This window comes from Gorilla gorilla, chromosome 15 (genome assembly GCF_029281585.2).
Source record: "Gorilla gorilla gorilla isolate KB3781 chromosome 15, NHGRI_mGorGor1-v2.1_pri, whole genome shotgun sequence".
NCBI classification, from domain to species: Eukaryota; Metazoa; Chordata; class Mammalia; order Primates; family Hominidae; genus Gorilla; species Gorilla gorilla.
The window spans coordinates 97,785,237-97,812,531 of NC_073239.2; the positions used below are offsets into that span (position 1 = coordinate 97,785,237).

The 27,295-nt window shown below is 35.2% G+C and overlaps 1 protein-coding gene across 15 annotated transcripts in view; it reads right to left on the reverse strand.

Annotated features, from left to right (window-relative positions):
- Positions 1-27,295, reverse strand: part of CEP128 (centrosomal protein 128) — a 446,086-nt gene that overhangs the window by 399,120 nt on the left and 19,671 nt on the right. For 8 of the 15 annotated variants that reach the window (XR_010130804.1, XR_010130805.1, XM_063698091.1 and 5 more), the window contains exons 3-9: positions 24,452-24,598; positions 21,074-21,235; positions 18,993-19,079; positions 10,718-10,844; positions 9,574-9,692; positions 5,008-5,099; positions 765-837 (exon numbers count right to left, since the gene is read on the reverse strand). Coding sequence is in view for 13 of the 15 variants with exons in the window: in XM_063698091.1 (XP_063554161.1) it covers positions 765-837; positions 5,008-5,099; positions 9,574-9,692; positions 10,718-10,844; positions 18,993-19,079; positions 21,074-21,220 (645 nt within the window). In the remaining 2 variants the exon portion in view is untranslated. Of the gene's footprint in view, positions 1-764; positions 838-5,007; positions 5,100-9,573; positions 9,693-10,717; positions 10,845-18,992; positions 19,080-21,073; positions 21,236-24,451; positions 24,599-24,923; positions 25,051-27,295 lie in introns of all 15 variants that reach the window. The other 7 variants (XM_055361828.2, XM_055361830.2, XM_055361835.2 and 4 more) reach the window with 4 other exon arrangements.

Consider the following 27,295-nt stretch of genomic DNA (forward strand, 5'->3'; position numbering starts at 1 on the left):
TAAGAAAAAATCTTGCTAACTTTCCTTGAAAAAAAGGTATTATGAGAAATAAATAAATGAATAAATACATTCCTGAAGTTGACAAATTTGCAACAGTTTAGTGACCATTAACGGTTTCCTCCTAAAAAGAAAAACAATAAAAAGAAATGAACACTATATAGACTGTATTTTTTTACCTTAATTCCACCAAGGATAGTGATTTAATAAAAATAAATCACTGAACAGTGAGTGTCAACAATATGACTTTGAGATAATAAAGATTGGGAATTACGAGTATTTTCAAGTGGAACCATATCAGACAAAAACAGACAGCAAAGAGGTCTTTGTAGCAATTGTAATTACACACATGTGAGATGACCTGAAAATGGGGAGTGCTACAAAACCACTGTGAAAGAATTCTTTACTTCTCAAATATTATTTCATTAAAAACTACAGAAAAATCAGAGCCAGGAAAAGTTAAATTATCTTTCAAATAGTCATCAGAAACTCTAACCTAGTTAAAACAAATGTTGACTCTAATATGCTAATACTGTAATATAAATCCCTAAATATAAATACCAGATAAATATACCTAAATATAAATATACCAAATATAAGTACCCAAAATTCATGAACATTTTATAAGAGCTACAAGAACACACTTTTAGACAAAATGGGACATACCACCCAAAAGGTTAAACTCTACTAAACTTCACTGTGATTATGACCAGCCCACCCATCCTCTACATGTGAAATAAAACTTTTTATTAAAAAAGAGGTCTCACCACTTCTTGTTTCTGGGCTTCATTAAGTTTTTCAGTCAATTCTTCCAAAGCCCTTTTTGTTTCGGCATCTGACCTAGGAAGAAAAAAAAAAAAGATTTAAATTTGGATATTTAGAAAATACACAGAATGAGTGAAATGTATAACATGATAATTATGTTATTACAAAATATTCTACTTTAGTGGTCCTCAAATGTTATAAATATCTGAAACACGTGGAAGGCTTGTTAAAACACAGACTGCTGGATCCCCCCCCCCCCCCCCCCCCCCAGATTTCAAATCAGCAAATCTGAGATGAGGCCCAAGAATGTGCCTTTCTAAAATTCCTAAGTGATGCAGGAACAGAGGTCTGCAGGTCTGGAGACCAAACTTTGAGAACCGCTGCTACACTGGAACATCACTCTCAATAAACACACATGTTGCAATATCTCCCATTTTAAATTAAGAAAAAAGAGAGAAAGGGACAAAAGAAAACAAAAACTCTTGATCTTACACCCTCTTTCTAGCAATTCATAAAGAAAAGTGTGCTGTACAAACTATCCTCACTAACCGACCTCCCATTACCTTGTTTCTCATCAAATTAATAACATACATGATAAACAAACAAATCATACAGAAAGATTTACAACGAAAAGAAAAAGCCCTTCTGTCTTGCACTGTCTTACTTCTGGCTGCACTTCCCTCTGTGAATCATGTACAACCATTTCCATTATTAATTATTTTGCTGGTTGCCTTCATCATGTTCAACTCGAGACATTTTCGATTGGCTGTTTTGAAATATTTAGCTCTTTCTCTAATTTCAGATTATGTTATTACCATTTTTAGTTCTACTTGTTACCTGTACAGTTTTATGTAATATATTTATACATCTTATGAATTTTATGAATTATTCCATCCTATGAAATTGATGGAATTGATGCTTTGTGCTCACATTCTATTAGGCTCACATTTTAGTCAGCTTCACACTTGGATCATAACTTTCCTGTGTTCTTGTTTTTTCCAAGCTTTCTCATTATCTTTTGGCTTTATATGGGCCTTACTTATCACATCATTGATATTTTCCTCCCACTTCTTACTGAATGGTCAACAAACCATCTATTTCACTCTTTTTGATGACCTTCTTCTCAAAGGACACTTACTTTCCTGCTCTAATTTAGAGTGAATACTTCCTGGGCCTGCTCCATGATTGTCATTCCAGGGCTACTTTCACTGAATCCCCAGGTTAATTTTACTGTTTCTTAATATCTTTATCTTTCTATTTCTTGGTTACAATCTTATTTAACTTATATATCCTTAGGTAATTTCCTCAAAAAGAAGTTACCTTAAAAAGATAAATTTTCAAAGACTTTAAACCCCTGAAAATGTCTTTCTGTATGTATGTATAGAATGTTAAAATACATTGCTGTATATCCACACAGTGGAATACCAAAGAATAATAAAAATGAGCAAACTGCAAGAACCTGACACAACACCCATAAATATTAGAGCCCCTTTCTTGGCTTTTGTGGTTCTATGCTGTCTAGAATTTCCCCCATCTCACTAGCTATTCCATCTCAGCTCAGCTCCTTCTATCATAAGATTCCTAAATATTATAACTCCTTGCAACTCAGTCCTGTCCTTGATATCCTCCCTATAGTTTCTCTCTTGGTATTACCCATTCCCATGGTTCCAAATGACACTTCTCCATGCTGACCACTCTTAAATTTTACCTCAACAGAGACTTTTCCTTTGAGCTCCATAGTAAATATCCAGCTGAATATTTTACTTTCCATTTGAATGTCTCACAGGCATCTTAAACATAACATATCCAAGGCCAAACTCTCTACACCTCACCTACCCACACCAGTCTTCCATATCTCAGGAAGTGGAATTACCATCTACCTAGTTATTCAAATTGAAAATCTTAGAGTCATCCTTAGTTTATTCTCCCTCACCCACCATTACCAAATCCTGTCTCTTTGATTTCCAAAAACAGTATCTTCAAACACACCCCTGTCCATCTCTTTCCTGCTATAATCCTGAGTCAGGCCATCATCAACTCTCATATACTAGTGCAACAGACTTCTATCTCGCCCTCCTCAAATCAATTTTTTTTTCCTTTGTGACAGGTTTCACTCTGATACCCAGGCAGGAGTGCAGTGACTCATCTCAGCTCAATGCAGCTTCAACCTCCTGGGCTCAAGCAATCCTCCCACCTTAGCCTCCCAAGTAGCTGGGACCACAGGCATGTGCCACCACTCCAGGTTAATTGTTTTGTATTTTTAGTAGAGATGGGGTTTCACCATGTTGCCCTGACTGGTCTCAAACTCCTGAGCTCAAATGATCCACCTGCCTCGGCCTCCCAAAATGTTGGGATTATGGGCCTGAGCCACTGTGCCTGGCCCAAATCAATTCTTCATATGGCATCCAAAGTAGGTGATTTCTGAATTAAACTTTACTTAATCCTTTCTAAAAGCTTGCTTCCCAGTGTACTTTTATTATTCAATGTATGTTTTGTAATAAATGTCAAAAGTGAAAAATCAGTAATTAAATGAGAATACCAACCTTTCAACATCAAATAGAAAGTTAAACTTCTTAACTTCCTGTCCATTATTTTTATAAACATGAAGTAAGAATCTGTAGTACAAGTAAAGCAGAACGGCATCCAGAAATTTTACACATTCACAAAGGTAAGCCACCTCATTTCCCAAGAAACCTAACTCCTATTTTGGGTAAAACAAAGTTTTCTGCCTCAAACATGCCTCTAGGTCACAAAGACTATTACCAGATCTTACCAGCCTAGAGATCACAAAAACTATTACCAGATACTAACAGCCCAGTCCAATATTGGTTACTCAAATGAACATTTAAACTAATCAACTAAATCATCCCTGCAACTTCGCCTGAATCTTCTTACAAGACAACTATTCCCTATAACTCATGTTCCCAGTGCTTAATGTATACCCTTCCTTGAAATGGATAATGGTCATGTAATAAAGCCATTCCTACAATACATTAAAGTGTTAATGTCATTTTGTTAATTTTATCAGCTTGTAAAAAAAAATAATAATAACCTAAATATTAAATTAACTAAGTCTTACCAGTTTAAAAGGTTAGCAATATAGCTCAATAATATATCTCACAATCCAGGAATTCAAATGCTTTATTCATATCAGCCACATGTGAAAATGATTTTGAACCACCATATACTGTAAGTGATAAAGAACAGAGGCTTTGGGGCCTTACTGCCTAGATTTTAATTCTGACTCCACTACAACCCTCCTGTTTGATTTCTAGAGAACTGAGTTATTTCATCTCTCTGTGCCCATTTCCTCATCCATAAAATAGAGAAAAAAATAATGATTACCTCAAAGGGTAGTTACTAGAATTAAAGTTAAATCACGAAATAAGGGCTCAATAATATTAGCTAATAGAACTAGTAATAATGGTAGAATCTTTCATTCTCATTACAGCCTATACTTGATATTCATAGATTTAACATTTATAGTTTTGACTATCTTTGTTGCAGCAACACAGAACTGGTGTGTGGTATGATTTAGACAGCTGGAGTTAGCAAGCAAATATGGTAAACAAATTTCAATTCAGCTTTATTGTTCCTCATATTTGCTGTATATGGATTGTAATTCTTAAGAAGGCATAAAAATCTTTGTTTTTCAGCAAAACATGGCCTCCAAAAGAAAGCCACCTGCCACTGGTGATGACAAAAATGAAAAGACAGTAAAGAAGTTTTAAATTAAGTAACAGCTCTTGGGGACTATCCAGAATTGACAAAATTGCGAAGATGGGGCAGATGTTAACCAATGACCCTCAAAGATTTCGACTAAAAGCTAAAGTATTGGATTCTACAATGGCTTATGTCCACTGACAAACTCCATGTTACACTTCTTTTTTGGTGTGTGCAATGCCAAAAGTCAGTCAGCTAGCGAGTCAGTCTTTGTGTCTCTCTCTCTCCAATGTATTTGCAAATCTACCTCTTTGCAAAAGTCTCACAATGTATCCCTCCATAATATCAGCATTCCATTGTATTAAGTTAAAGTGTTTTTAGAAAAAGGAAATTAATTTGTCTAACATTGAGTCATGATATATTCTAAATTCAAAGGGCTGTAAACTGTTCTGTTAATAAATTTTAAGATACTGTATACAAACACAGCATTTTTTAAAAATCTAGATAAATACGTCAATTACAGAAGCTAATTTATTCTCCTCATAATTTATCCCTCTCATAAAAACCATAGGCTGCTCTTACCGGCTCCTTCTGGAAAGCTCCCTGTTGAAATCATCTCCAAGACGAATTTGTTCACTGCTGAGGTCTCGAAGAGACTGATGAAAACCATGAAGCTAGCAAAGGCAAAACACAGTTATCCATTTAGAATTCTGTTGAATTCTTCCATGAAGATTCACCAAAGGTAAGAATAAGATCTTGTTCCTTGCAATAATAACCAGATTCCATAATATTATTATGAAAGAAAACACCTACTCTGAAAGAAAAAAATTTTCCAAGAAAAACAAATTTTTAAAAGCCGTATATAACATTTACCAACACATTTTCTACAGTACAATTCTACTCCTCCAGAATTCTACCCCTCTAGAAGGGGTCTGCTTCTTCCTTAATCAGAGTAAAAGAAAAAGAAAAAAGAGAGAGCAAGAAAGAAGGAGAAAACCGGTCTGCCAATTTTTCTGTAAAGGGCCCAATAGCGACTATTCCAGGATTACAAGCTATATGGTCTCTGTCACAGTTAATCTTGCCACTGCAGTGCAAAAGTAACTGTAAACAAATAAGCATGGCTGAATTACAATAAAATTTTATTCTATCAGCCTATAATGCCTTAGTTTGCCAACTCCTTCTGTACAGAAACTCTTCCTCACGTACACTTGGAACCATGTACAAGAAAGTATGGTGCAGCATTATTCATAATGAGAACATGAGAAACCAAATGTACACCAAGATAAATAAATGGTGGTATATTCCTCCACTGGAGTATGATATAGCAGTGAAAATGAAACAATCATAGATACCTACGCATTAGCGAAGCTGAATGTCAAAAACATAACATCAAGTAAAATAAGCAAGTTACAAAAGATTACAGTAGTATCCCATAAATAAGATGTAGGTAGTAAAAATTTAAAAAGTAAAAAAATTGTTTTTTAAAGCAGAAACAGTGTCAGGATATGTATGAAGTCAGGACAGTGGATACCCCTTGGGAAAAGATGGAGTATAAAAGAGGCTTGGGGGTATGATAATGCTTTATTTAGTGGCCTGGGTGAGGGTTATATGGTGTTCATTCTCATTATTGTAACTTTAACTGTAAATATATATGCTGAATATAAATAGTATGATTTATAATAAAACTACGTTAAACAGACTTGCAGAAACAACAAATTGATTCATTTCAACAAAATGCACATTAAGCAATTTATTAGTGCCAGCTACTGAGAAGTGGCTCAAAATCTGATATGAGAGCCAGATATGTAAACAAACCACAAATTCTTTACGGGGGCATTAAGAAAGTACACAGTCAAGCGGAGCTAAGGGTAACCTTGAGAATGAACTTAATGAGGAAGAACCATAAAAAGAAAGGAGTGAAGTAGTATAGTGAATGAAAAACTTAAGTTTTGCCATCATGATTTTCCAATTTAGCAAACCAGAATCCGGGGATGCATCCTTGACACCTCCTTTTCACTCATTCCTACCTTCCCCACATGGCTATCTAATTTTCAAGACCTTTCCATTTTATCCACTAAAATGCTTTTAATTCTACCTCCTTCTCTCCAACTCCACCTATCCTAATCCAAGTGACCATCAATTCACATCCAGAACACAGTAACATCCTTCTAATTGGTTCACCCACATTGAATCCATTTTCCACACTACAGCCAGAGTGATCTTTTCAAAATAATTTTGTCAGCCCTGTTACACGGCTCTACATAATCTCAGCCCTTCACACTTCTTTAGCCTCGTGGGCCTTCTTTAAATTGCTCATAGGGGCTATCTTCCCTCCTGCCAAGCTATTTGTTCTACCTGGAATGACTCTTACTCAACTTTCAGATCTCAGCTCAGTCAGACTTTCTTCAGGAAGCCCTCCTTAACTGGGGCATGTCCTCTACCACACAGTTCTGTAGCCCTATGCATCTTTCCACTATCGAATGCATCTCAGTTCATAAATAAGGTTGTATTTATGTATTTATTTAATATCTAGCTCCTCCTCTAGAATATAAACTTATTAAAAGACAAGGTTTCTGCTCATCACTGTTTCCAAGTGTAAGCATTATCCCAATGACAGAGACATTTAATAAACAGAAGGAAAGAGTAAATGAATAATGTTAAGATATTGTTCTCTGTTCTGGGCTTCATCACATAGTCCATGCTAGCAAGGTGCAACTATCAAAAAAATAACATAGTCAAGGAAAAGTTTCCACAGGGTGTTTCCTAATGCATTTGATTTTGTTGTCTCGTTATGCAGTAACAAGTGACAGCTACAGATGAGTATCTTAAGATACACTTTGAGTACCTAATCCTAAAACTACCAAAACAAAGAGGTCAAAGTGCAGAACTCCCCCAGCCCTTTTCTATTTAATTTAGCTACTTAAGACAACAAAAGGAAAAATTACAGCTCTGCAGAGAACTTTAAAGAAGCAGAAAAAGATTTCCACACAACTAATACTTCAGAAATCTTTAGTGAATAAAGTATGGAATTTCTTACTTAGTAGAAAATGGCTGTATCAATGATTCAACCATCAGAAAAAAACACTAATGGTAGAAAAATCAGTAGATCAATCACACAAAGATTAACTTGTTCATACTAAACCAAACTTAGTAAAATAGAAAGTAGCTGACTTAGCAGGGCTTACAGAAAAATGTGCTGAACAAGAAAGGAAACAAAACACGTCCAATTAAGCTCACTTTTAAATGTTCTGCAAGATATAATCCTCCATAACAAAACTCAAAACAAAGGAAAGATAATTTGTACATTGAAAATAAACTAGTTTATTTGAAAAATCCCATATTAACAATCTTACATTCATATACAATGACAAAAGACCCCATATAGCCAAAACAATCCTGAGCTAAAAAGAACAAAGCTGGAGGCAGCATACTCCCTAATTTCAAAACACTATAAAGCAATTGTAATCAAAACAGCATGGTACTAGAAAAAAACAGATGCATCAACCTACGAACAGAGGAGAAAACGCAGAAATAAACCCACACATTTGCGGTCAACTGATTTTTTATGAAGATGCCAAGAACACACAATGGGGAAAGGATAGTGTCCTCAATAAATTGTGTGGACAAAACTGCATATACATGCTAAATAATGAAATTAGGCCCTTATAACACACAAAAAAGTCAACTCAAAATGGAGAAACACTTAAATACAAGACCTAAAACTGTAAAACCACTAGAAGAAAACGTAGGCGAAAAGCTCCATGACTTTGGTTTAGGCAATGATTTCTTGGATATGACCCCAAAAGCACAAGCAACAAAAGCAAAAAACAGGCAAATGAGATCACATCAAAATATAAAGCTTCTGCATAGCAAAAGAAACAATTAATAAAGTGAAGAGACAATCCACAGGATGGGAGAAATATCTGCAAACCATATGTCTGACAAGGCATTAATATCCAAAATATATAAAGAACTCAAACAACTCAATAGCGAAAAAAAAAAAAATTTAAAATGGGCAAAGGACCTGAACAGACATTTCTCAAAAGAAGACATACAATGGTCAATAGGTACATTTTTAAAAATATTCAGCAAAAGTAAACTTTAGGAAAATCCAAGTTAAAACCACAGTGAGATATCACCTCACACCTGTTAAAATGGCTTTTATCAAAAAGATGAAAGATAAGTGTTGGACATGACATGAAGGAAAGGGACCCCTTGTACCCTATTGGGAACATAAATTAGTACAGCCATTATGGAAAACTGTATGGAGGGTCTTCAAAAACTAAAAATAAGACTACTATATGACCCATTAATCCCATTTCTGGATATATACCCAAAGCTACTGAAATCAGTATGTCAAAGGGATATCTGCACTCTCATGTTCATTGCAGCATTATTCACAACAGCCAAGATCGGCAAACAACCTAAGTGTCTATCAGTGAATGAATGGATACAGAAAATGTAGTATATATACACAATGCAATACTATTCAGCCTTTAAAAAGGGAGAAATCCTGTCATTTGCAAAAACATGGATGAATCTGAAGACATTATGTTAAGTAAAAAAGGCCAGGCACAGAAAGACAAACACTATATGATCCCACTTGTGTATGAACTCTAATAAAGTTTAACTCATAGAAAGATAGAGTAATAATGGTTACCAGAGGGTGGCGGGGAGAGGGAGTGAAGAGGGAGAGAAAGGGGAGTTGTTGATCAAACAGTCCAAAGTTTCAGACAGACAGGAGGAATAGCTTTTGAGATGTACTGCACATCAGGATGACCAATGTCAATAATAATGTATTATATATTTCAAAATAACTGAGAGAATAAATTTCAAATGTCTCACCATAAAAAATGATAAGCAAGGTGATAGATGTTAATTAACTTGATTTGATCATGCCACCTTGCATATGTATATTAAAACATCATATTATACCCCATAAATGTATACAACTATGATTTTTCAGCAAGAAAACAATAATAAAAAGTAAAAGTCGTTTACTTGGTTCCAAAAAAAGGGATCAGTATAAAGTTACTAATGATCAAATTCTTGGTTAAAATATAGCCTTAAAGTTCAAGCATTAGTCATTTATATACAATAGAAGCATAAGGAAATACTGCACACAAATTACAGAATGGTACAAAGTACCTGAGTCATATCATCAGTCTCTTGAACAAACCGGACACCAGTTCTTGATCTCATTCGTTTAATACCCTGTGGATCCCCATAGTCCTTGAGAGGTGAGGTAGGTGGAAAACGATGGATCTCTTCACAAGTGAAAGAAAAGGGAAGGTATTAAAATACTGCATGAGAAGAGACAATCTAAAATTTTACTCAGTACAAACATGGCAGACATGGATATACATATATTCATGTCCCTAACCCAGACTATTTCCCAAGTATCTTGCTATGGCCATAAAGTTCCACCAAATTAGCACTAATCATGCTCTTAAAGCAGATAAAATGAACAACAGAAATAACCTGGAAATAAAACACTCAAAAGTTTCAATTTGTTATACTTTCCAAAGAAGCAACATATTTTCTCATACAAAAATAATAAATTTCTAAATAAAAAACTCATATGACCCCTTAATATAACTTAATACTAAAAAAAACAACTTTTCAAACTACATAGTCTACAATCTGAACAGCATATAAAAATAAAAACTAACTACATGAAAAAATAGTGCCCAATTTTTAATCATCGTTACCATAATCAACAGTAATATTAACAATGTAAGGTACCAATGTTCAATTATCTAAATCACCTTCCTTCACTGCAGGCTTTTCGATTCAAACATGAATCTCAGTGCTATACAAAAGTGTAAGTAAGATTAATTAAGACAAACTGTCATAAGCTTTAAGCTAGCCATTCATATCTACCTGCATGCCAAGACTAAAATTCACCTGGTCTTAACAAGCATCACAGGGTATTTCATAAAACATGTGAAAATCTATTACGCTAGGACAAGATACCTAACCTAAAAAGTGTATCACATAGCGAATTTATGTATTTGTTTTGATTCTTTGGCAGCAGACAATTAAATCTAAGTTTTTGTCAGGTAAAGCTCTAATGTGGTCTACAGAGTCTGAGAAAAAAAAAAAACAATATAACAACAAAGACCCTTCAATATATTTCAAAGCATGTACTATAAAATCCTTGACAACTACATGTACTATCATCCAATCTGCATGAAGTTATGTGTGGGTCATATTTCTCCAAAAATTAAATGTATTCAATATCTACTTCAAAAATATTTTTAATGTTTTTCAGAACATTTGAAGTGTTTACCTGACCCAGTGCCACCATCAAGGTCACTTGCACTCAAACTTGTAACAGAAATACTTCTCCCTCCTGAGTTTCTCAATAAACGTTGACTCCGGAGTTGGTCGATTGATTGTTCCAAGCTTTCTTTTAACTAATTTAAAGAATATAATGAATGAAGCATTATTCTTCTTAAACAACTTCCAAATACAAATAGACCACAGATTTTCAAAGCTATTTCTGAAATATCTGGATTCCCCCCAAAAAAAGTATCAGAAAATTTTAAACTAAGTTATGTTTAAAATATAAAAATAGTAAATACAAATATTTTAAGAACCAATGCTAAAATCTGGTTTTAAAAGGCATCTGTCACTACCTATTCCATTTTTTATTGCCAGATGTGGAAGAGATGTGTACTGTGTAAGGGCTTACAAAACCAAATTGAAATGTCTAATTGGTGCACCACTCATGCGAAGAAACAAAACAAGGTCAACACTACTGAAAGAAGACAGAAAGCTTTCCTCCCTTCTAAACATTCCTTCAGAAACTCCAGGTCTACAACAAATAGGAAACTAAACAGCTGTCACAGTGACAGCTGCTACTGAAACAATGTACACTGTCCAAATTTATCAGAGTACCTCTTTCAGTCATTCAAAGACTTCAAATCCCAGAAAATGATTGGGTCAGATATCAGACTGCCAGTACACACTAAGAACTACAGTTGTCCAAATGCTTTATTCAGTTTATTAAGGACTCAGCCAACAGGGGACATATAAAAACATATCTTTAGACTTAAAGAGCTACATTAAATAAAAACATGCTAAATACTGAGAATAATGTCCAGAGCTGTACACAACTACAGGCCTGAGAAGAGGATTCGACTAAGACCCAAGGGAAAAAAAATTAAAGCTGAAGAAAATCCATACACCCTGAATTGCTGGGAAACTTCGGGTCTAGATATCTTATTCAAGGATGAATAGAAAGTAATAATTTTAAGCATAATGCATGGATCCATGGAACAAGTCATCTATAACTCTTTAAGTAGAATGTCAAAACAAAACGATTAGTTGAGAAGACAAGGTTTCCTAAATTCAGCCAGCGTTAAAAGGTAGAACACCATTTACGGGGAGAACAAGTTGCTTTACTTGGGGAAATGAGCAGAAAGAAAGGAGCCTCAACCGAAGGAAAAGAACAGATGAAACACAATGTGAGTCACAAATGAAGCAAACCCTTTTTCAGTCTGGCTATTTGGATTTGGCTGCTCTAATTGAAACAATCTGTATTAAAAGAAGTAGAGTTAGAATTTCAGGAAGCTGCTTCTTTTGTCCCTCTCATTTCTGAAAGAAAAGAGGAGTTTCCACATCCCTCTGTCTCCTCCTTACCTAAACTGGGATATGTACAATACCATCCTGCCTTGAGTATTCGCCAGCCAGCTATAAGACGCAGCATCGGCCGGGTGCGGTTGCTCGCACCTGTAATCCCTGCAGTTTGGGAGGCTGAGGCGGCTGGATCACTAGGTCAGGAGTTCAAGACCGGCCTGGCAAACATGGTGAAACCTCATCTCTCCTAAAATACAAAAAATTAGCCAGGCGTGATGGCTGGTGCCTGTAATCCCAACTACTCAGGAGGCTGAGGCAGAAGAACTGCCTGGGAGGCAAAGGTTGCAGTCAGCTGAGATCGTACCACTGCACTCCAGCCTGGGCGGCAGAGCGAGACTGTTTCAAAAAAAAAAAAAAAAAAAAAAAAAACCTCAGCATCAATCCACAAAACATACTATGAGGCCCAGGAAAACCAAGGTTTACCTTGAGAGTAATTTACACATAAGTAAAATAACATATAAGTAGACCAGAGGTCTTAAGCAGTGATCACAAAGTAGTATATCAGTAATCTATGACAAAATTATCAGAATAAAACTAAACAATATTAAAGCTAAAAAGCTCAAATTCAAACTGTAACATGAGAAACAGACTAGAAAAGTCACTACAGTGACTTTAGATCACAAAAATTAGCGTCAGAAATAAAACGTAAAATCAGCTCTCTTAACTTTTGCTGTGTTTATTATTTCCATCTTTCAAGCTAAACTCAATTTCAGTATCCTTTTGAAAGCAGAGTCAGCTATCATTTCTTACTACTGCTTCTTTTTGAAGGTAATCTGCCTTTTTAGCTCTGGCTATTTTTAAGATTTTCTCTTTACTTTTGTCAGTGATTTTATTATGTATCACTATGTACAATTTTATTTGTATTTATCCCATTTCCAACCCACAGAGATCACAAAATCCATAGCTTAACAAATTTCATATGTTGTAAATTCTCAGGCATCATCTTTTCAAACATTGTTTTTGCCTCATTCTCTCTCCCCTCTCCTTCTGGAAATGCAACTGCATTTTAGTTATACCTTTTTACCAAATGCTGTTATGTCTTCTTTTCTCTTCTATATTTTTTCAATCTTTCATTCTTCCATTCTTTTTTGGATATCTTATGCTGGTTTATCTTTCAATTCATGAATTCTCTTTCAACTATACACAAGCTGTTGTTCACTCTATTCATTAAAGGTCAGTTGGTTATTTATTTATCTTATTTTTCAGTTTCTGAAATTTTCATTTGGTTCCTTTTAGTTTTCAATTATTTTCCAAAACTCTTAATCTATTCTTCTAATTTCTTGAACATGTTATTCATGGTTACCTTATAGTCCCATATATGTTTCTATTGTCTGCTTCTTCCCTTGGTTTTCAGACACCTTTTATATTCTCTTATGCCTGTGTATTCTTTATCATGTGATAGACATTTTATATGAGAAGTTGTAGAAATAATTTAAAGTTCTAGAGGATGACATCTTTCTTCAGAAAAATCTGGTTCTGCTTCTAATAGAAAGTCAGGTTAGGGTCACTAGCAATCTCAAATCACCTTAACCCAGTTAGGAACTGAAGTGGTTAAAGGACTGGCTTCTGTCACCGTGAAGGCTGGTCTATTTTCAGTTTATCACTTCTCATTTCCAATTCACCACTTTGCCTATACTATCACCCTTTGGGGTCTCCATTAAAGCTAAAGGCTTCCTGAACTCCAGCTTTGGTCTTCCTAGCCTCTTAAGTTAATTGATAACTCTGATCCTAGCCTCTCTGCTTTTAATCCACCTCTTTAGGAATCAGCTATCATCTTGAAGGAGGAAGAAAGTCCCAAATATAAGACTTACTCTTCTGGACTTAAGTTTTTTGCCAGATTCTGACTACATAATTCCTCACTGCCTTAGTAGTTCTTTGATGGATTCATAATATTATTTTTTACTTTTTTTTCATGTTTCTAGTTGTTCTCAGTAGAAGAGTTGATCTGAAATAATCTTACCTACCAATGCCAAAAGCAGATCTTGCCAGCATCCTTTTTATGTAGGCTTATTTGCTAACAAATCCTAAGCTGTAACTAAAAGCTCAGAAATAAAGTGAATTTTCACACACACACACACACACGCAAACTCCCTGCCACCAAAAGAAAAAAAGTTACCATGGGACATACAGAAGAACATTAAAGAACAAGAGAAGTGAAACACTTCCCCAAAATCTAATCTATCAACCCCATTTTAAAACTCTAAAAAGATATATCCGAAGCCATTGAAGATCAACAGGATGATTTTTAAGGTCCAAAAAATAAAATTACGTTATGTAAAGGGAGATGAATGAAATAAAGGCGATTTTAAATTACTCTTCCAAGCATTATGGCAAAAACAATTTTTGCACCTAAAACATAAAACTAAAAATGTAATAGAATTAAAATCTACACTTTAAGTAGTCACAACACAACACAACGGACACTGCACAAAATTTAGTGATGTATGGAGCCAATTTGATAACTCCTAAAACACAAAAACCAAGAAATAAAGAGAGAAAGTATGAAGTCATAAAAATTGTTTTAAACTCTTTTGGATTATAACATCTTACTAGGTGTAATGCCAAACCAAACAAAATTAAATAAAAACAAAATAACATTAATAAAACTCAATCTAACATTTTCTATGATGGATGATGTTATTTTCCTAAAACTAATCAATCTTACCAAAGACTGTGGTACTAACTACAATGTTATAAATTCTTTTGAGTCTAGTAGGACTACCTCACCAGATACCAAATGATGATCCTATTTTCCCCCACTTTCCCCTATATGAAATACTGTAAAATGGACATCATAGAACATAATATAATGTATATTAATACCTCACTTGATATAAATGCATGATTTAAAGATTAGGTCTATTCTTTTACCTCTGTTCTTTTGATATTAGACTGAAACAATGGAAACTACTGTGCACCAGTATAAATGCAAATAAAATTTGGGCACTGGAATTGAATGGCTATGATCTGGATCTGTGTCCTCACCGAATTCTCATGTTCAATTATAATTCCCAGTGTTGGAAGTGGAGCCTGGTGAGAGGTCACTGGATCATGGGGGCAGAGTTCTTATGAATAGTCTAGCACCATCCCCGCTTGGTACTGTATAGTGAGTGAGTTATCATGAGATCTGGTTGTTTAAAAGTGTGTAGCACCTCCCCACTCCTTCCCATGCTCCTACTCCGGCCATGTGATGTGTGTGCTTCCCCTTTGCCTTCCGTCATGATTGTACCTTTCCTGAGTCCTCCTAGAAGCTGAGCAGACACCAACATCATGCTTCCTGTACAGCCTGTGGAACGGTGAGCCAATTAAACCTCTTTTCTTTATAAATTACCCAGTCTCAGGTAGTTCTTTATAGCAACGCAAGAATGGACTAACACAGGTAGTTTATCCAAATCATCAAGACATGCTTTTTCTGACTTAAGCATGTAGTAGGCTCCCTCTAGCCAAAGATAAAACAATTTGAGCATAAATAAAAATATTAACTGCAATGGACTAAAACACTTTAAATATGCATATAATTGTAAGTTAATAATGATACTCAAGGGGTAAAAAAAGTCATTGGTCACCACAAGAAGAGGTAGGAAACCAATTATTTTGGAAACTGATATATAAATGAACTGAAAAATAACTGTAGATGCTTTTAGATTACCATGAAAATAAAATAACTAAATTTTAAAATTCTCATAGAGATCTCTGAAAGCCTTTTGATGTCTCTATTTGGAAAAACTCTGATTAGAAACAAAATGTAACTCAAGGTTAACGAACTGAAAAAGAATGCATATAAAACGCAAAAGGATTGACTACACTCCAACCTAAATCTATGAAAGGAGATCATCTGGGCAACAATGGGTAATGCAAATAACAGAAGTGATCATTTAAAACATAATTCAGGCCGGGTATGGTAGCTCACGCCTATAATCCCAGCACTTTGGGAGGCCAAGGCAGAAGGATCACTTGGGCCCTGGAGTTCAAGACCAGCCTGGCCAACATGGTAAGATCCCATCCCTACTAAAAAAGTAAAAAATAAAAAGTAGCCAGGTGTGGTGGTACACAACTGTAGTCTCAGCTACTCAGGAGGCTGAGGTAGGAGAATTGCTTTAGCCCAGTAGTTCTTGTACCACTGCACTCCAGCCTGGATAACACAGTAAGACTCTGTCTCAAAATAAGTAAACAAATAAAATTTTAAAAATAGAAATATGTGATTCAGAAGGACCAAAGAAAAGCTTCATTTGCTTTCTTCAGCTGTACTACTTTTACTTCTGCCCCTGCTCTTGTCTGCATCTTTCACACCCCATCAGATAACTTTCTAACTTTCTTACATGTTTTATTTTGTGGATGAAATAAGATGATCTATGTAAAATAATTAGAACGATGCCTGAGGTAGATTTGGTTGTTCAGTAAATGATACTTTTTATCATTATGATTAAAGGCAATGACAATAAAAGTAAAAAATAAATAGAATGATGAAATAGAATGCTTTAATCTGGAGAAGCTATTTTAAAGAGTTTGTCATTCCCTAAAAATGTATTTACAACTCAGATGGAAATATCTGTTGAATTTATTTACTTCCCATTTATAAAACCACTCCTGGGCAGGGCACGGTGGCTCATGCCTGTAATCCCAGCACTTTGGGAGGCCAAGGCAGGCAGTTCACAAGGTCAGGAGATCGAGACCATCCTGACCAACATGGTGAAACCCCATCTCTACTAAAAATAGAAAAATTAACTGGGCTTAGTGGCATGCGCCTGTTGTCCCAGCTACTCGGGAGGCTGAGGCAGGAGAATCGCTTAAACCTGGGAGGCGGAGGTTGCAGTGAGCTGAGATCGCGCCACTGCATTCCAATCTGGTGACAGAGCGAGACTCCATCTCAAAAAAAAAAAAACTACTCCCTCAGAAAGTTTAGCATTATTCAACTCTAGGCTTACCACAGAGACTTGATAACAATGGATCCCTCATTGAAAACTGCTTTCTTAACATTACAATATTTACTGCTATGGAATATATCATACCTAAAATTGGGTATACATAATTTAATTTCCCAACTGCCCAATTAAAAGGAAATTTGCTACCCTAAGTAGGGATCTAATATTCAACTTTACAAAGTAGGACTATACTCTACTAATGGTTAATAATAATGTTTTCAATTTTTCACTAATAAATTAAAAAGCAAAGACTCAATTCCCATTATTAATAAGGTAATGAATCTGAAACATTTCATGAACTGCCCAAATACAACAAAGTCTATAGAGCTCCATTGGTCAAGTACATCATAAATCATAAAAATCCTGTAAATACAAGGATGTCCAAACTCATTTTCTAAACAAAAATAGTAGAAACCCTGATGAGAGAAGATATGTTTCCCTGCGCCCATTAGCTTGCAATTACAAGTGATTAATGACAACTATACCTTTACTTATAAAAAAATAATAATAATAACAAGCCGTCAATTACAACTTGGGAGTTACGTGACAATTCAATACAACACAGATATGTATAAAACAGTCATTATTCCTTCATGTTTCCAATGATAGGTACACATACAATGTGATTTTAGTGTTTTCATCACACTGTATATATACCCCTCATTAGAAACATGAAGGAATAAATTTAATTGGTTTTCCAAGAGTTTACAGGATAGGAGTAAGCAATTCCAAAGGAAAGAAAAGTAGAAGATAGAATTAGTAACACATTAATTAAAAATACATTATTAACTTTATTCCAGAACTCTGGAGTACATTTCTTTCTTACATCCCCATGTAAAGTAAGTATAAACTGGAACATCCTTGAAAGGGCAATTTTGAAATATCCAGCAAATTTTTAAGTGCATATATCCTTTAACCCTGCAATTCTACTTCCAGCAATCCTACAGGATTACAAAAACATATATATGTGTGTGTACAATAATGGTCACTGTTATAATGTTTATAATAAAAAGAAAAACTAGATACATTCATACTATGGAATATGGTATAACTGTTCATAACAATGAAGTAGTGCTACACAAAGTTATATGGAAAGTGATATACATTATTAAATTTTAAAACGTTGTATAACATTATATTTAATATGATTCCATTTTTAAAGCAAATCGCACATATGCTTGTAAATACATAGAAAATGTTTGGAAACAAGCTCTCAAAATTGTTACCTCTTTTGAGTGAGGCTCAAAGGGAGGTTGGATAGAATTGGAGGCCATTATCCTAAGTGAAGTAACTAAGGAATGAAAAACCAAATACCACTTCTTCTCGCTTATAAATGAGAGCTAAGCTATGTGTACGTAAAGGTGTACAGAGTGGTATAATGGACATTGGAGACTCAGAAGGGACGCAAAGGTATACAGAGTGGTATAAGGGACATTGGAGACTCAGACGGGAGGAGGCTGGGAGCGGGGTAAAAGATGAAAACCTATCTATTGGGTACATTGTACACTATTTGGATGACAGGTGCACTAAAATCCCAGACTTCATCACTATACAATTCATCCATGAAACTAAAAAGCCACTTGTTCCACTACAGCAATAGAAATTTTAAAAAATTAAAAAGGGGCTTCGAGAGAGGATTTTTTCATTTTTTGTTTTAACAATGAACACGTATTACTTTAAAATAAACCATCCTTAAAATTCTTAACTCTACATAAGGGGTCTCTCCATGGCCCAAGTTTACCAAGTCTCCATTAAATTCATGTCTTGAATTCTACTCTCTCTGATGTAAAGCCTTCAAATTCAATAGAATCTAATTTATATAAGCTAGTTAGCAATCCATCTGACAAGCTAACCTAAATTTAAACTATAAAATAATAAATTAGTTTAAAATCTAAAGCACTTCACAATGGTTATTTCCTTTAGCTCACAGCCCCATTCCCCAAAACACTTCATTCCCAAAAAGGTGGGTAGGAGAAAATGCAAACAAATGTAGTTTCTCACATGTTCTATCGCACCCGCCTGTCCATTACTGTATTCTCGGTATCGTCCAAGCATCTGGTCCACTTGTCGCAGGTTCCGACTGGTATCCTTGAGAAAGAAAATGGACTGAATTAATTATTCCAAATACTTTTTTTTCCTAATCAATCTTAGTAGTATGTCAATCAACTAAGTCAACAGTTTGTAAAATGTACAACTTTTATTATGGCTGAGTTGAATATCAATGTACTTCATACATATTAAGTAAATCTTAACACCACTGAGAGAAACTCAAATCCAACTGCAATTTACTTGTGTAAAATCTGAAGCACATAATGTAAATCCGTATTCAAGATTCCCTAGTAAGTCAGCAACAAAACCATAAATTCTCAGAATAATTTTCAATTTGTGCCCCTCAACCAATTCACACCCTCTTTATAGAAAAGGAATTCTGAAAGAGCAAATCTAGGAGACTGTGTACAAGAGAAGAAAATCATTAAGATCAATGTGATTTTGACTATTCTTTCACCTCAGAACTTGAGGAGAAGAAAAACGACAAATTTAATTTTCATCACAAAAGAAATGGTTCTCATCTAAATATTCTAGATTTCACCTGGGAGATTAATCAAGGTATTTCTTTCAAAAATATATACTTATTAACGTGTCTCATTGTTGGGAAAGCACAAGAATTCATACTACAAAATTGCATTGTTATCTTACTTTACTTACTTACATTTTACTTACTTTACTTACTTACTTACTTACTTATTGATGAGAAAGGGTCTTGCTCTGCCACCCAGGCTGGAGCGAAGTGGCATGATCATGGCTCACTGCAGCCTTAGCTTCCCGGGCTCAAGGAATTTTACACCACTATGCCCAGCTAAATTTTTTTTTTTTTCCTAATTTGTGTATAGACAGAGTCTAAGTATGTTGCCTAGGCTGGTCTCAAACTCCTGGCTCAAGTGATCCTCCCACCTCAGCCTCCCAAAGTGCTAGGATTACAGGCATGAGCCACCATGCCCAGCCCATTATGTTACTTTAAATGAGTTTAAAAAGGATAAGTCCTCTGGTTTTCAAATCAATGCATGGCTTCACCACCAGAAATTACCCTCTTCTTATCTAAGCATATTAATCCAAAGCAATTAAAAGCCAAACTCCATTCTTAGCCAGGTTAAGGCAAAGGTAAGGGACTAATGGGTAGGAAATACATTATATTTCTGAGTTTTCTTTTTTTCCCCTATAGCTGTGTTACACTTACCCCACCTCTTTTCTAAAGCCCTTTCTAAGAAAAGGAAGCAAAATGCCTCAACTCAAACCTCCAAATACTAGCAAAAATTAGCCTCTAAATTAAAATGGCATCTCTTTATTTTCACCCACAAATAATCTACCTCACCAAAACATGAGTAATTTCTCTAAAGGCACATGCCCATGAGAAGCTAAACTACAATCATTTCTACTGGTTTCACTCTCACGATATTTTATTTGGAAATACTGCTTTACCCTAAAACACTCTCCACCACCTATCACATATTTCAAATATCTTTACCAACTGTCATAGGCAGAATAATGGCCCTCAAAGATATCCAAGTCCTAATCCCTGCAACCTGTGTATGTATACCTTACACGGCAAAAGGGATTTTGCAAATGTGATTACATTGAAGACTTTTAGATGGAGAGATTCTCCTGGATTATTGGGTGGACCCAATGAAATCATAAACATCCATAAAAGAGGAGAAGGGAGGCAGGAGAAGTAAAGTCATAGGATGTGAGAAGGGCTTGACCCCTCCCTGCTGGCTTTGAAGATGAGGGAAGGCAGCCACAAGGTAAGAAATGTTGGCAGCCTCTAGAAACCAGAGAAGGCAAGGCAATACATTTTTCCCTTAGAGCCTCCAGAGAGGAACACATCCCTACCAACACTTTGAGACCCAGTGAGACCAGTGTTGACTTCTGATGTACAAAACTTTAAGATAATAAATTTGTGTTGTTTTAAGACACTAGCTTTGCAGTAATTTGTTACAGCAGCAAGAAAACTAATCCACTGACTGAAACTATTAAGCAGCTCAAACTATTTAAATTCTATTAAATGCAACCATTGTTAAACTAACCTGTAAAGTACTTGTTATAGTGTTGACCTTCTCGGTAACTTCTACTGTAGGAAGACTTCGAGTTCCCCTGTGCGTTGATCTGGCAGCCCATGGACTCAATCGGTCACGACAGCGGAAGTGATCTGATTCGCTGGATGATTCTGCCATTGAAGTACACAAATCCTTTTAAATAAATATAGGTCAAAGTTAATGAAACAGTAAAAAGCATGGAAATAAAAGACTAATACAACAGTTTACTTTTGATCTCTTTTCTATGTTTAATACATTAGTAATTTTGCACACTGTAATTTCTACATACATAGCTTAAAAACACAAGAAGTCACTTCCCCATGTAATTCTCCCTCCTCCATTGTCTCTGCTTTAAGGGAGCGATTCCTCAGATATGATTTTGGTCATGTTTACAACTCCAGTGATAATAATCCCTTAGATTCATGCAATGCTTCCAAATTTTAAAAGTATTGTCACATTTAGTACCTCACTTAATCCTACCAACAACACCGTAAGGTAGATGAGAAAAACACAGATATTCTCTAAAGTTAGGACCAGCAAGTATCTTAATATTCATCTAATGTCCATTATACTACAAGAACACAGGTAAAGGCACACAGCATGACCTACAATAAGGCAGTCTCATTCAGTGTACATTGACAACTCTCATGTAACTTGATTTCAAATAGAGTAGAATTAAACAAATGCTGTAATACAGGTACAAATTCTACAATAACAGATACGTGAGAAGTTGGCATCTTCAACATCTCCACCAAAATAGAAAGCCAGACATCCTAAGTATATGCATCAGTAGATAATTCTCTAAACATGCTTTTCTTCCATCCTTACCTCAGTTTTCTATTTAATACATTTAAAAAAATTATTTCATGCAAAGGAATCTCAAAAGTTTCAGGAAACCTTTTAATAGAAGTTGAAGAAACTAAGTAAGTTCAGAACAAAGAGGCATCAGAGAAACTCAACTGATAAAAAGTGAAAGTATATTGAGTATCCCAATAATTTCATTTTCTACTTACTGGTGGGTTAACATTATTTTAAGATTAATTGCTAGAATCTTCCTAAAATCTATATGGCCATTTTGCTGGCTGATTAAATATAGTGTGATAAAAACATTTCTTTTTTGTTTTGTTTTCTTTTGTTTTTTGAGACGGAATCTCACTCTGTCACCCAGGCTGGAGTGCAGTGGCGCGATCTCAGCTTGGCTCACTGCAACCTCCGCCTCCCAGGTTCAAGCAATTGTCCTGCCTCAGCCTCCCGAGAAAACATTTCTTGAATGACAAGAGTATCTTAGACTTCCAAGATCTTTATTCTGAATGCATCTGGAAGTACATTGATCATACATTTAAGGAGACAATAAAGAGAATGTGCTAAATGTATACATGTCCTAAAGCATTTAATGAAAGCAACTGTGTTTTTAAAATATTGGATGAAACATAACTAAACAAATAAACAACAACTCTTGCCATAAGGTTAGGTTTTTTAAAATGAAATACAGTCTGTTACTGCTGTATCAAAAAAAGAATCAATGAAATAGCCAACTTCTTCACACTAACTAAGACAGGGTTAGAGAACATCCTGTTGAACACCCATGCTTCTCCTCTGCCCAGGGCTCTTAACTTCCTTCTGCACCTATCTTCTCTGGTTCTTGCCTGTCTTCTCCCATGTATAATTACAAAGGTATAGTACCCATGATGTCACTCCCTCCCACCATAAGGAAACATGAACAAGAAATTAAGACTGAAGCAATTGTTTGGCTTTGCTTTTCCTGGCTCACAATTGCTTAAGTCCAAAGGAAAAAAGTATTTTCTTTAGAAGACAAGACATCTTACATATAACATCTTACATATAATGTTCACCTTTTAAACTTTGGAAATCACTTGTAGGCATCTCATAAATCTATGCCACATAACATAACATCTTTTACTCTAAGTTACAATACTTCCCATCAAGCATTTTCCATTAGTGAAAGCAGGAAAAATCAACATTTTCTAAGACCCTGCTATTCTGCCAAGTACTATGCAGATGCTTACATAAGACAACCCAATTTAATTCTCATAACAACTTATTAAAGTGAACACTATTAACCCCTAATTCATAGAGGATGCTACTGCTAGAAGATATTAAATAATATCCAACTCCATACAGTAATTATAAGTAGAATGCAAACCCAAGATTCAGCTGGCTTTCTCTGTCCTCAACAGTATGTTCTTCCCACTGTGTTCTGCTCTCCATTTATCCTGAGAGTTAACAATCTTAACAATTAACAAAAAGTGCTAAAGAGATCAGGTGCAGGCCAGAGCCTACATGTGTGTATAATCTTCTCAACTCCCTCTCATTTCATGTCAGCATAAAAATATCAAGAAAAAAGGGAAATATAAAATAATAATATAAAATCTTAACTAGGCACCAGGAAAAAAACTAAGTGACATGTCTATACTAATGCATTTAATAAAAAGCCCTGAAACAAATCAATCCACTGGTCCCAGATTAAGGGGTTTTTGTTTCCTTATTCCTTTTATCTCTTATATAAGAGAAAATAATAATTATGCCTGACATCTGTCTCTTTCATATCAAAATTCTATAGCTTAAAGCATAATAATTTTCATTTTAACAAGTCATAATTCTGGAAACTTGATTGAAGTTAAGAAATCACTGAAGTTAAGAAATCAGGCAGAATAAAAAGTTAATATTGAAAAAGACAATGTGCTTACTATAATAGTTGTTAATGAGAACAAGGAACAAAATAACTGTCTTTGAGATAACTTGATATTTCTAAGAGTATCAAAATTTTAATAATAATCAGTTATCTGAAGACAACTTCACCAGATATAAATGGCATGTCAGACACTTCTAATACGTAGACAATTTGAGTTTCAACATGACTAAAAATAACTATAACTGAAATTTGGGGATGATATTTAAGATACAAAATAGTACAGACTAATAAACATGCATGTATCTACCACCAAGAACTAATAAACATTATCATTCTGACATATGTACCTTTGAGAGTTTTTAGTAAAATATTTAGAACACTGTAAATAAAGTCTTAGTACCTTCCAACCACCCCTCCTTCACCCAGTACTACTCCTGCCCCATTTTCCCAGGGATAATCACTAGCATGATTTCATGTATAACTCTCCAGGCTATGTTTTTATACTGTTCCCATAGGCATGGGTACTTCAAAGTCTTTTTTTATAAAACACACACTGCACTGAATTGATAAATATTAATAAGTAAAGATACGGGGGCATCTGAATTTAACTCTAAAGCAGAAAATCTTACTGGTATTAAATAAAATTAAGAACAACATAAACTAAATTATCTCCAATCGTCATACAATACAAGAAAAAAGAATGATCTCTCACTTACCACCACTAGGATTACATACTTTTACTAAGACAGAATCACACGTTCCGGCATGAGTTTCACTAGTACACACACACAAAGACTTCAGCTATAAAGTTAAGTTACTGTGAGCAATAAAAGATGTTCAGACTCCTGCATCTAATGGAACTCCTGCAGAGACATCAAGATTTAAGGTGAGATATATCTGAGAAATTTGCATGGCTTTTTTTAAGCATATGAAACATTCAGCAACTATCTAAGGACTTTAATTACCTAAGTTTCATAAACGTTAAACTAAGTAAAATTTTTAAATCTCATTATAATAAAAAATAAAAGTTAGATTATTTACATTGTTGATAAAAATCTGGCATTTTCTTCCACTCTTACTGACAACACAAGGTCATACATGATTCCCATAGCTAACTAACAGAGCACCTACCTAACCATTTGTGCCACAACACAGAAGGCAGCTATAGTGGCAGAAATCCATCCTTACCAAGAATCTCCAATCTATCATCAGCCAACACCACTACGCCCCAGACACAGGACTGATGGAGGGAGAAACAGATGAGAATGGAGTGGCCGCTGAAGTTGGCAAGAGGCTCACACCACATAATCAGAACCTACAGTAGAATGCATGGAGGGCCATGAAAATTCTGAGAGCCTCTTAATATAACTGACTCAAAAAGAAAAGTACAAAGCAATATGCGTCAATTATATACTCTTCTTTTGTCATTAACAATGTATTATTTTATACTATAATTAAAAATTAATTTTATAAAAGAATGGTAAATAGTAATATCATTGGCATTAATGAAAACTGACCAGGCCTCTGAAAATATTTTCCTCAATTAAGGTTTACCTATTATTTCATTCCATGTTAATAACAACATATTGAGAGTCATCGCATAAGGAAACAAATATTCAGGGCCATGAGAAAACATTTAACCTAATAATCTAAGAAATATAATTTAAACAATAAGATGCTTTTCTAGACTATGTAATTGTTTTCTTTTAAACGGTAATGTCTATGGTTAGTGAGGTTGTAGGGGAAGGAGCACTCCTACACTTTCCTAATGGGAACATGTAAATTTGAATAACTTGTCTGGATGTCAGCAGGTAATAAGTATCAAGAAGAGCTTATACCTTTGCCCTGGTAATTACATTTCCAAAAATTTCTCCTAATAAAATCATTTAGAATACATACAAAAATTTATATACAAGAATATTTACTGTAATAGAGGCAAAATAAAAACAACTCAAATTTCAAAATACAAGAATGGTTAAACTATGGTACATCTATACAATGAACACAGACATTAAAAAATTTGTTTCTGAAGAACATTTAATGACAAAGCACGGGATAAAAGCATGAATTCCAATTTCATAATAAATGTTATCTGTATGTGTATATAAATTACCAGTTCTATGGTTTGAATGTCCCCTCCAAAATTCACGTTGAAATTTAATCCCCAGTGAGGCAGTATAGAGAGGTGGGACCTTTAAAAGGTGATTGGGTCATGAAGGCTCCTCCCTTATGAATGGATTAATCTATTCATGGAGTAATGGATTAGTGGGCACTGGTGGTTTTACAAGAAGAAGAGAGACCAAATAAGTATGCTTGACCCCCTCACCAGGTGATACCCTGGACTCTGCAGACAGTCCTCACCAGTAAGAAGGTTCTCACTAGATACAGCCCCTCAACCTTGGACTTCTCAGCCTCCGTAACTGAAAGAAATAAAATCCTTTTCTTTATAAATTACCCAGTTTCAGGTATTCTCTTATAAACAACAGAAAATGAGCTAAGACAACCAATATATAAATTTAGAGGTGTGGGGAAAGGCAGAGGTAAAGAGGGAGTGGGGAGAAACAGAACAAAAATAGCTTTACTATCCAGAGGTTATAGCTGATTTGTTTTTTCAATAACAGTCCGGCCGGGCGCAGTGGCTCATGCCTGTTATCTTAGCACTTTGGGAGGCCAAGGCAGGCGGACTGCCTGAGCTCAGGAGTTTGAGACCAGCCTGGACAACACGGTGAAACCCCATCTCTACTAAAATACGAAAATTAGCTGGGCATGGCGGCGTGCGCCTGTAATCCCAGCCACTCAGGAGGCTGAGACAGGAGAATCACTTGAACCCGGGAGGCGGAGGCTGCAGTGAGCCGAGATCACGCCACTGCACTCCAGCTGAGGCGACAACCGAGACTCCATCCCAAAAAAAAAAAAAATTCCTACATTCCATGAATTTTCTACAATGATTTGCATTAATATACATTAATGCAAATGGAGTATAATCAGAAAGAAAACTATAACGTGTACTTAAAAGAAACAAAAACAAATTTAAAGACCTCTTCAGAGATAGCCGGTTAAGAGGCTGACAGCAGATTAACAAGCTGTCGACCTGGAAAATTTGATTAAATAAAAGCTCTATATTCAGAACTTCCATTTTCTTGGTAACTGTGTCCTTTTCCTCCCTGGCAACTCCCTGACCTTATTTCCTAGTCCCCTGGCATCTACCTAGGTAGGGCCATGCCACTAGTTCTCACCAACTGATGAGCTGAAGAAACGGGATCACAGTGCCAATCTTTACTATTTCATACTGAAGAGCATTCACTGACCAAACGAAACACTTATCATGCCTTATGAACTGAAAGAAAATTTATTTTAATTGTATATTATTTTCGCTTTGTAGTTTTACTGAAGTGCAGTTACTAGATTCAAAGATGACTCACTTAAAGAAACATTCTAAACTACTAGAATGAACATAAAAATTGGAGGATATAAAAATCTATTAATGTGTACCAACATCACTTATGCATCAAAATCTACTTTGGAGAACAAATTAAAAATGGTTCACAAGTTATGTTTAA